The sequence below is a fragment of the Hippocampus bargibanti genome, linkage group LG02, assembly GCF_051943395.1.
Source record: "Hippocampus bargibanti isolate YZ-2025 linkage group LG02, ASM5194339v1, whole genome shotgun sequence".
Classification (NCBI taxonomy): Eukaryota; Metazoa; Chordata; class Actinopteri; order Syngnathiformes; family Syngnathidae; genus Hippocampus; species Hippocampus bargibanti.
In genome coordinates, this window is record NC_142735.1 from 6262501 (window position 1) to 6274430 (window position 11930).

The following is an 11930-nucleotide window of genomic DNA, read 5'->3' on the forward strand; positions in this document are numbered from 1 at the left end:
TATGAATGCAATCGTTTTTTGCAACAATGTTTCTTGTTTTGTCTGCTGAAGCGCGATGATTTTGAAAATTATTAACATTCCATACTGTGTATTAAAGGACAGCCGATGTCACTTTTTATTCAAATGCAAATAAAAATGACTTCATGCCAAGACGTCTTGCATTGCTGGTGAATCCAAACAATGGCTTCAGATTCAGATAATATGCTTTCTTGTTACACATCCAGTTATGAATATGTTTCAAATACACTGTAGTTCTGAAGATTAAAGCATACATGTTTACAATCATTAAAGAATTATATGTGCCATTTTGAGGCAACATTGGGGGAACATCTCTCACCCAAAAAAAAGGGAGCTAATGGCCAGCTCCGTTTCTTATATGGCGCTTGGCTGCCCTCTTTTGGCGGCTTTTGTTTAATGCAGTTCGGCGCAGGATCGGATATATCGATAGTCCCGGTTATATCGATATTTTTTCGGACTCCCTTGAATATCGATATAACGAGACTTTACTGTAGCTATATTTTACGTTTTAAGACTCATGCTGAATATTCAGGAAGTCTTGTTTTTGAGTTGGTGACGAGTCCGTAGGTGACGTCACTAAAGGTCCGCCCTTGACCGTAAAAAAAAGGCTTTGTAGCGGTCCTTCCATCACGTCAATGTATTTTGCTGTACTTGTGTTGTGTGGCGACCTCGTGTTGCACCCAAAAGCCGCCAGAAGGCCAGAAGAGGGCGTCCAAGCGCCATATAAGGTATTTATCAGCCTGTATAAACGGAGGTGGCCACAGGAGGTCGACATTTTGTGTCTCTTTTTTTTTTTGGGTGAGAGATTTATTTCCCCCAATGTTGCCTCAAAATGGCACAAATTATTATTATTATTTAATCGATTGCAAACATATATGCTTTCCTCTTCAGAACTATTTGAATCATATTCATAACTGGATGTGTAACAGAAAGCATATTTTCCAAATCTGAAGCCATTGTTTTGATTGACAAGCAACGCAAGACGTCTTGGCGTGACGTCACGAACTGGGGGCGGAACTTTCTGAAAATGCTAATTTTTTTTGCAGATTTTGGACACTTTAAGTCATTTTTATTGCTGTTTTGCATTTGACTAAAATATCATACTGCATCTTTAGGGTATTTTAGATGCTTTAAAATGTTTTTCTGGTGTCCAAACAAAAAAGTGGTGTCGGTTGTCCTTTAAAGGCTTTCTGATTCTGATTCTGATTTGATTTATATTATATTTATATTGTATTTATAAATGTGCAATAATATTTATAAAAACTGTATTCCTGTAAACAGGCGATTCTTCTTATACATTAATTTCAGGTTGTAATGTTTCAGTGGACATTGCATTGAGTATATCAAGTGAAAAAGTGTGCTCAATCTAATAACTGCATCATTAAATCCAACATTTATCTGAAATGAAATTGTGAGGATCACAACCATGAAATGGTGCATAACGCCTAAGACCTGTATTGATTATCAGTCAGCGAGGGATGTCCTGCCTCATTTGTCACTCTCTCTCATTAATTACCAGTATAAAATGAGAGTGAGGGGCAGGAGAGGGGGACACCTGGCTGCGATGAATCAATACAGTTTGAATAACTTACCTACCCACAATGTGCTCATTCATTGGAATCACATTTATAAGAAGCCTTCTAACATATTCAAAAAGACATTGTAGCCAAAGGCCATTCTTTTTCTGTATAACTGCCGTCTCTATAATTAAACTATGGTAAAGACAGCCCTTTGTTTGTGTGAGCATCTGCATGCAACATATGCAGTTCCAACAGCCATGTCACAGCTGACATGCTTCAAAACAATGGACGAGAGGGGATGTAGAGTATATATTGTTTCATGTTCTCACTCGAGAGAATACCATTTACACAACTACAGGTATGAGGCCCTCGGGGATACCTGTCCCTGTCGCCTGGTACTATCTTGGTCTGGTATGATGTTTGAGTCCAGGATGTGTATTTCTGTGATGTGGCAATCCTTTGTCTGAAGCAAGAAAAGCTTTGTAACCAGCTGCTCTGGTATGAGCAGGATGGTCACTGGCTCACATAAGCAAACAATTGAGGATACATTGATCCTAAGCAAAGACTGCGATGAATGCTTGTTGCCTCCACTGGCAAAATCAGATCCGACCACAGAGCCACATGGTGACTGATCAAAAGGACATGAGTGGAGAATAAGTGAACCGTGGAGTAATAATGATCACGATTTTTTACCATATTTGTATACTTGCTTTAAATTGTTTTTAAAATGAGAAGGCATTGATTGGTGACTTTGTTCGTATACGTATTAATTAATTCATTCATTCATTCAAATGTCTTCCAGACCACTTAATCCTCCTAAGGGCCGCGGGGCGTGCTGGGAGCCTATCCCAGCCGTCTTTGGGCACCTGGCTGAATTGGTTGCCACGTAATCGCACGGCACACAGAGGCGAACAACCATCCGCACTCACAGTCACACTCACACCGAGGGATGATTTCCAGTGTTCAATCAGCCCACCATTCATGTTTTTGGAATATATTAGGAAACCGGACGACCCGGAGAAAACCCATGTGGGCCCAGGGAGAACATGCTAACTCCATCCAGGGAAGCAGGCCCGAATGGGATTTGAATTCACAACTTCTGCACTGTGAAGTCAATGTTACCCAAAATAGGTAGGTAAAAAGTTAGCAAAATGCTAATCTCTTCGTGACCGTCAGCATATTGGTAAAGAAAAAATTTGCCTTTTTCCCCAAATTTTAGTTTCCATTTCAAAATTGAATAATACAGTGGCAGAGGTTTGTCACAATAAGGACTTGACAATGAATGCAAAAAGTAGTTTGCAAAAATGTTCCTCCATATTAACTCATTCACTGCCATTCACAAATTTATTCGGGAATCTAAAATATGACCAGAGTGCCATTCTCGAATTTGTTAGGGTTTTGTTTTTTCTTGTTTGGGTGCCGATAAAGCTCTGGCCCTGGCCTCTGACAATGTCTTTCCCTTCCACAAGAAGGCATCATTTCCCATTTTTTCTATGTTAGTGCTTTGTTCCAGCTTCAGCTGTTGTCAAGCTTCAGCTGTCGTTAAAGTGCGATTTAAACCAATGTAGGTATTGCATTGTATTTTGGACAGTCACCCTTATTTCAAACTCATATAACTCCAGACCCGCATAATTTAGGAATTAACCATTTTTTTCTGATGAAAGAACAGTGTATAAGGTTTCTTACGCTGCACTGAATGTTTATATAGTTCTAAACTCAATATTCTGTCAGTCTTGTAATTCGAGTGACAATGACAAAAACCCTGGCACTGGAGTAGACACATTTTTGCACGTCTGGCAGTGAATTAGTTATCTAGCTTTTGTCATGTCACTGGACAAATGGTTACCAATACAAAATCGTTAATTAATCATTATTACAGAAATTCTAATCATAGAGGAGTGACCAAAGGGAGAGTACTGTGTTTTTGTCTCCTTGTCATTTCTGATACATCCCAAAGCTCTTTGCTGGCATTATAAATGGTACTGCAATGATATCTATAGCATTCCTTATTTAAACGCAACATTTGTTTTTCCTGCGGGATTTCTGTCAACAGCAGATGTCACCGCAGGAAGCAGAGAAATCAACAGCAACTGTGCCGTCGAGGTAAATGTGGTCGAAGGTTAAAGTGCTGTCTTGCTGGCATTTCCAGACATGAGGGCTGGCTGCCTCAAAGAGATGCTTGTCAACTTCAGGAGAGATGGCCGGCGATGAAGCCTGCGTGCTAAGCAGGCCCGGCCTCTGTCAAGCCAATCAAGTGGCTCCAAGACAACATTGGCCCAGGCACCTGGCACTGGCACTCATTCACCAGTATTAACACTTCTTGCTCGTCTGTTTGCACCATCAAGGCCGCTCACAGCTTTGCATATATGATTATCGGAATCAATCGAACCTAATTTGTGTAACTCTTTACTTTTTCATGAGTATGGACAAATAAAGGCTCGGCTAATCCGGGTGCAAATGTGCTTTTACGGAATGATTAAGACACGGAGATGTTGAAGGAGCTTGTGCTAGACAGGCCGGTGTGTTTTTTTGAGGGCGAAAAACGATTAAAATTGCCAGCTGACAACCATTTATAACAGTGTTTCCCAACCTTATCGAGCTAAAGCCTGTTTTACATTTGAAAACTCACAGCACACCACCCAGCAAAATGGACACTTATAAATATGTCTAATAAAATGATGATGATCTCATTTTGATTTTTCTCTGACCCCGTTTAGTTGAAAAAAATATATTTATCTGTTCTGTGAACGGCAACAGGTAGCTACAAAGTTAATTGTACCTTCTGATATTTAGTGGAACAGCATTTCACTGTACTGCTTATCACCATATGTATCACTAACTAACTAACGAGAACTAACTAACTAACCAACTAACTAACTAAATAAATAATTAAATAAATAAATAAATAAATAAAATGTGGACTGAATTGCATAGGTTCTGAAGTCACCTCTGTGATGTGCCATGGCACCAGAGTTAGGAATTATTTTACATGACACGTTTTGTGTTCTCCCTTAATGTAGCTTAACAAACCAATGACAACATTACACAGTGATTTTTCAACAGTATTTCGGCTTATTGTGGATTGTTGTTTTTCTATGCGTGCCTTGTGACTTGCCTAACATAACAGCAACGTGTTTACAGAGCAGACATGGATATCTTTCAATCTGGATCAAACCTATCATTTCAAATATAAATGGGGTCAATCACACTCTTCTGTGCCATTGAGTGGAAATATGATCACCAAGAATCTCCGGGCATCATTACGTAAACCCTATCTTATTCATGCATTCCTTATGAACCAGCTCAGACAGGCCAAGTAAATCATGAGGCCTGTAAGTAGGTCTCGTTGACCTCTCTGGATACATTGTTGGCTGAATATCTCTGGATCATCTGCTCAATATGCCAATATCCATCTTGGGTGTCTCGGTGTAAGACCTACAACACCCCATCTTCCTCTCCATGAATGTCAAAGAGCGATTGGAGTCATCAATTACACCGCCGGGCAGTAAGTGTGGACGTGGCAGCTTCCCTAGCGCTGCCTGTAGGAGTACGCGTTAAACAACATCCTCCGCAGAGAAAGCAAAGACTTATTTATGCAGTCACTCACGGAACTGTTGCCCACTCTCATAGGATTCGGGAGAAGTGGGTCATGACGACGACAAGGTGTGTTGCACAAAAAAATCAAATGAAGCAGTTCATATATTGGAAAATGTATGAAATAAAGATCAGCTGGTCTGCATACGCTGTCAGTTCAAATAGTTTTTGCCGTCAGACCTTCTCTGCTCTGTTGGAGCCGTGCGTACTATGTCAGGATAATTCAATGGCTGGCTGCACAGAGCAACCGTGCACTCACACTGCACGCCCGCTCTGCCAAATAGACAGTGGGCAGGGAATTTAGGCAATGATTATTCTTTCCGCTACCACCTAAAATTACACGTGCTAGCGCTGATTAGCTGGATCAATAGATCATCGCTCAAAGAGGGTTCTCTTTTTACAGCTGTGAAAAACAAGACGTAAGAAGGGCAAATCATTGCTTTCATCTCGCCTCCAGGTTGTGCTGGTAAAATGTGTTCAGTCTCAGGTCAACTTCAATATCTCTTGAAATGCCTTGAACATTTTCACTCAAACGGACTGACAAAATGGTCACACATGCCATCTCAAATAGCTTAACCTTATATCAAAGACGGGCAGACATTTCACTGACAGCACAAGCTCTGCTGTGATGGAATGCTAAATAGCACCACAACTTGAGATGTGTTGAAATGTGTCAAACAGCGCATTGCCGTCCCAATCAGACGATCAACCGATATCAGACGGCTTTTTCAAACAGTTTGCTTGGAGACGGAAGTGTAACACAACTTTGGTTTTGGTTTTTGTTCGCCTAAAATCAATCAGCTTTGCTCTGCAACCTTGTCGCCCAACACTGTCCAGCGCTACCATGGACGGTTTCTCACCTCTGGCAGTGGCATGCCGTTGATGATAAGGTCTGGCTGCTGGTGGGCCTGCCCAGTGAATGGGTGTTGATAGCCATGGTTGGGTGCGGCATTGCGCGAGTTCTGGTTCTCCACGTTGAGGAAGGTGCTTTCGGAGCGCCTGCAGCCCAGTGGCAGGCTCTGCTGGTGGTAGTCGAAGTAGTTGAGCGAGGAGGTGAGTGATGAACAACTCACCACGTTCATCTTGTCCGTCTCCTCGACATCGCGCGGCACAAGGCGGATGTCGTTCTTATTCAGCTTCTTCTTCTTGCTCGACTTCTTCTGGTTGCCGTAGGAGTACTCAGCCACCCTACGCAAGTAGAAGAAACTGAACAGACTCAATAAAGCAGTGCTCTGTGTTGGCTTTCTCTTTCCACACAGTCAAATACGAGCTGCCACCATCATGCCGGCTATGATGATGTTTGGCTGCAGAAGTGCTTAACAAGTGCTAATTGCCTGTGCCCAGTGGTGGCAAGACCCACTTAAGGGACTTGGCTCCCTGAGACAACAAAGGAACTGACCTGTTTTCGTATGTCTGAATTTGCATGCTCAACATTGGACATGTCACAAACAGGCAAACAGGATGCAAACATGCCAAAAACCACAGATACAAATGACAGAGGTTCAACGCAGCACCACCAGTATGTGCACCCGTATCCAAAACACAGACACCACACTTTTTGACTATCCAGCTAGCATGCAAGCAACATGGAGTTGGTGGGGGGTTGGACTGATCGAGGGGATGGGGAGGAGGCGGCTGCATATTGAAATTTGTTTTGCCTCTTTCTGTGTTTTCCACAGGCTCTAAGAAACAATTTAGGCCAAAATCAGAGCAAATCAACCACACGATTCTGCTAATTTTCATCAAATACTCCTCCGGGAGTGGAAAATATAAATTTCTTCACACAGGATTTCCACGGGAGAACTTATGCTATGTCACTTATTACATTTAATGCGAAAAATGTGCGCTATTTATTTACTTTGTAATCATTTTAAACACATTTTATAATCACTCCATGGAGCATGACTTATGTTGTTCAAATTGCGAGTGGGTCCTCTCCAGTCGTGTCTGGAAAATTTGTGTGATACTATTCTCTGATGTGAGACTGGCCTCTGCATCTTCACTGAAATGTAGCTCTAATCCTCCCAACACGTCTACAGGAGCGCAAGCTAAAACGAAGCATTGTTGTTTGTTTTTTTTTTCACCTCAATTTCATTTTCTCTAAGACTGCATATTGAAAAGAGCTACCCCGCCTCCCCTGCACACACCTATCCCTTGATTGAGAGGGGAAAAATGGCCAGCTGCAAACAAAGAGCAGAATGTTCTCCACCATGTATTCATTTATCATTTAGCTTGCTGCCTTCCCCTCTGCGTTGCTTCAAAATGGAAATCAGGGTTTTTGAGTCAGACGGGCTGGCTGAAAACAACCAATCTATTGGAGGTAACGGCTCCTCATAGTCAAGGTAGGAGACTGAGTAAGAAGGGCACATATCCCATCACTGCTGATTATAACAACCAGTTGTTTTGATGGGGGGTGTCTTGTGTTTTAGAATCTATACCTTGTAATTGTTTCCACACTGAGCGATAATTTTAAATGAACAGGCATCATCCCCACCTCGACAACCCTTTACATTAAGGTTCTGCCACAGTTGCGTCCATATCCAGTAAATCAAGCTTCAATTCAAAACACTTTGTCTGATGTTAACCTCTTCAAAGCTGCTAGGAAGAGGATTATATTTACTCATCAGCAACAACATTAGATTCATCCATCCTATTAAGTGATCTCCAATGCATAAGCACTGACAATTGTAAATATCTATAAGACAATGTCAATTAAAATGGAGCTGTATCATCTTTGTCAGATATGTGAATAAACCTCTTGTATACAAAACCCCTTTTATATTGTGTCGGTGTACCTAATGTTTTGTGCAGTGAGTATATTGAACCAGCTAATGCGCAGCAACAAGTAAAATTAGTGCAGTACTGTTTCAGAATGATGAAAGGCCAAGTGCTTAAAAAATAATTAAATAAATAAAAAACGTCCAAACTTGACTTCCAATAATATTTGAAGGAAAATGATTATGGTGGCAGGTGAAGTCTCAAATCCAATCTATATGTAAATGTATAATGTTAATGTGGCACCAGGGCTGATTGCAGATTGATGAACAAAAACACAGTATTCCATGTGGAAAGAAAAATTGTCGCTTCTGAGTTAATGTATCTTTTTTTTAGTTGTGTGCTATTTATTTGAGCTCATCCGAAGCATATTTGAAATTATTGATGATTTGTTTAGTTTATCTGACTTGATACCAAAATTAAACATGGGCTACACCTGACCTTCACTATAATCATAAAAGATCATGCGAACTATTATCAACCAATCAGCCACGGTTATAAAAGAAATGTCGATGACCGGCAGGGTGTGTTTCCTGTCTGGCAACAAGCCCACAAATTGAACATGACACTCGTACTTATGAGCCAATTGGTCACAAAGGGAAGATTAAATCACTCAATCACAAGGAACAATGCTCTTCTGATGGACTGATTTGATTTCAAAAGCAGCTGAAAACTACGACGAAGAGAAATCTGCAGGGTTAGAATGCTGCACAAGGGATTGCAACACACTCACACACATACACACACAGAGATACACAAGTGGGTCAGTACCTGCAGTTGTAGGTCCTGATTTCCTTGTTGTCCCTTTTGCACTTCACCGCGACAAAGATCATGGTGACAAAGAGGATGGCGGCGATGGAGCCCAGGGCGATGATGAAGATGAGGGACAAGTTGACAGGTCCAATGGATTCCTGCGCGTTCAAGTCCGGCGACAGGTAAATCACGATGTAAGCCGAGGCAGACAGTGAGGGCTTGCCGTGATCCCGGGCCACCACTGTGATCTCATAGGTGGACTTGGCGTTCTCACTGAACATGCGGGTGGAGTGCACCTCTCCGTTCACTTGGTCGATTTCGAAGAAGGCCCTGTCGCCCTCCGAGATGGTATAGGCGAGCCGTCCGTTCTCGCCTTCGTCGTAGTCGTCCGCCTTGACCTGGGTCACCGTGTACCCAGCGCCGGCGTTCCTAGGGATCGACACCTCGGCGGTACCGTTTACCAAGGGTGGGTTGGTCATAACCGGGGTGTTGTCGTTGACGTCCAGCACTACGATTCTCACGGTGGCATTGCTTGACAAAGACGGATTGCCGTTGTCTCGGGCAAGAACTTTAAAGTCAAAAGTCCTTGTGTACTCATGGTCGAAGGACCTCATAGAGTAAATACGGCCCGAGGGGTTGATGCTCACATAGGTGTTGACGTCCATGTGCTTAATCTCACCAGCGACGATGGAGTAGGACACGGTTCCGTTCATGCCCAGGTCAGGGTCTTCGGCGGAAACCGCCAGCAGGCACGAGCCGGGCAGATTGTTCTCCATCACCATCTCCTGGTAGTGCGGTTTGAGGAAATGCGGCGGGTTGTCATTCTCATCCGCCACCTTTACCACCAGCGACTTGGTGGCGCGCAGGGGAGGCACGCCGCTGTCCTCGGCTTGGATGGTCAGGTTATACGTGTCCTTCTGCTCACGGTCCAGACGGCCGTCCACAAGGATGGTGGAGAAGCTCTCATACTCCTGCAGCCGGAAGGGGACGTTGCCCTGGAGCCGGCACTGGACCTTGCCGTTGGCTCCTGCATCCTTGTCGGAGACACGCACCAGGGCGATAACGTACCCTCGCTGCGCATTCTCACTCACCTCCACCATCTCTGTGTTGAGGGAGAGCAGGCTGATGACAGGCGGGTTGTCGTTGGTGTCCATCACATTGACGGTGACCTTGCAGTGCGCTGGTATGGAGTTGGGGCCCAAATCTTTGGCCTGCACATCAATCTCGTAAATCTGAGCACTCTCGTAATCCAGAATGCCGTTGACGGTGATGATACCAGTCCGGGGATCAATTTTGAACGCGTCCCTCGTTTTCTCCGTGACGTAACTGTTGAACGAGTAAACGACTTCTCCATTGGTGCCCTCATCGGGATCTGTTGCGTTTAAATCTATGATCAGTGTGTTAATTGGCGAGTTCTCCATGACATTAACGGTGTACACAGGCTCGTCAAAAACTGGGTTGTTGTCGTTGGAATCGATGACTTTGATGTTTAATTGAACCGCGCCTATTTTTGGCGGGTCTCCTCCGTCCTCCGCGCTGATCTCATAAGTGTAGTGCGACTGGGTCTCTCGGTCTAATGATTTTTGCACTACGAGCTCAGCAATTTTGGAGCCGTCACCTCGCGTTTTAATCTCCAGTCCAAAAAGCTCGTTGGGGGTAATGGAGTAGGACTGCACTCCAAAGACGCCAGAGTCCGGATCGCTCGCCCCCTCCAGGGGAAACCGGGTCCCTGGGGATGCGTTTTCTGAGATCTCGATGTCTATGTGGCTGGTCGGGAACTTTGGCGCGTTGTCATTCAAATCCTCGATTTCAACTTTTATGACACAAATCTCCATCGAGTTGGACATCACCTCCAGAGAAATAATGCACTTGGGGTTCTGGCGGCACACGACATCCCGATCGATCTTCATTTGCGTGGTAAGAATCCCAGCCGGGCTGAGTTCCACCCAGCGCGGCTCTGAATTGGAGATGACTCGCAAGTAGGGTGGCTGCGGCGCGATTTGGAATCCTTGTTTGAGCGCGTCCTTTGTCACGTTGCCAATCACCGAGCCGGGTTTCATCTCCTCGTTTATTCCATATTTGAGGTTAATGACAGCATCGGCGCCGATCCAAAACAAAAGCAGAAGCGCAATTATGTGGATTAATTCCATTTCTTTGCGGACCTGTTGAGTTCACCTTAATAAAAAAAAAAAAGCTTGATTACGCACTCACCTCCAAAATCACGCTAGGCGTAAAATAAAGTGGAGAGACGATTGTTTTTGGATGCGTGAACATTTGAAATCTATCGGAGTAGTCCGCGCTGCAGCGTGAAACTGCGAAGGGTGACGGCGGGGCTATGCACCGCGCACAGTGTCCGGGCAGGCTGCAGTGATTTAACGGCACACGTCTTCATCCAAGAGCTGCTGTGCATGTCCTTACCGAGGACAATTGTCTCACAGGAGCGTAATCATTGATCCGAAATGAAGGAAAATCCAGATAGAGGTTAAAATAAAAATAAAGACAAATATCTATTTATTGGTGCGTTTTAAAAAATCGTCCAAGCGATGAGGCTCAAAAGTCCGTTTTTGATTCTTGAATGTATTCTGCTCAAGGTTAATCATATACCTTCAAATTAAGCAACAGCTCAAGTCCTAATTTTGGTCTCCTGGTCCAGGAACGTCTCGCCACATCATCAAAGTCCCAGATCTGTTTTAATTCCAGCACTTCTCTTCCCACTTACATTCCCTCTTCAAGTCTTGCAGATACCACTTGCTCCCGCAAAGCACTTGGGGAGGGGGGGACTATGGTTTGGTGAAAACGTCAAATATCCACGTCATTCAAGATATACGTGATAAAAAAAAAAAAAACACACAAGCGTAGCGATTAAAATGCTAACCTGTGAGGTGAACAATCAGTGGAAGACCCAGCATCTCCTGTCATCTGAAGTAAAAGAACTCAGAGTCGGACATGCGCTCCTCTCGCTCCACCGACTCACACTGGTAGGCGCGCAATAGCCAGACCGTCGAGCGTTGAGAGCAAGCGCACCCGCAGACTCCCCCCCAACCCTTCCACCCCTGCCACACACCTCTCTTCCACTCCCCTCAGCCAATCAGGGGGAACACAGACGAGGCTGGAGTCGCTTGTGGGTGGGACATAAAAAACATGCACGACGGCCAGCAGATACAGTCAGTAATACTGTATACCTGCTCCGATCCACTTTGCAAAAACAACATGCATACTCCAATACTACAACGAGCGTTTCCTCCCTTTCTTTCAACATTCGGCACCGGC

The 11930-nt window shown here is 44.0% G+C and overlaps 1 protein-coding gene across 5 annotated transcripts in view; it reads right to left on the reverse strand.

Moving 5' to 3' along the window:
• The window catches only part of pcdh19 (protocadherin 19), a 65729-nt gene extending 54064 nt beyond the window's left edge, over positions 1–11665 (reverse strand). Inside the window, exons 1-3 of one of the 5 annotated variants that reach the window (XM_089022125.1) lie at positions 11536–11665; positions 8679–11440; positions 5993–6338 (exon numbers count right to left, since the gene is read on the reverse strand). In XM_089022125.1, coding sequence (XP_088878251.1) covers positions 5993–6338; positions 8679–10810 — 2478 coding nt within the window. In that variant the 5' untranslated portion in view covers positions 10811–11440; positions 11536–11665. Of the gene's footprint in view, positions 1–5992; positions 6339–8678 lie in introns of all 5 variants that reach the window. The other 4 variants (XM_089022134.1, XM_089022159.1, XM_089022143.1 and 1 more) reach the window with 4 other exon arrangements.
• Between the last annotated feature and the right edge of the window lie 265 nt (positions 11666–11930).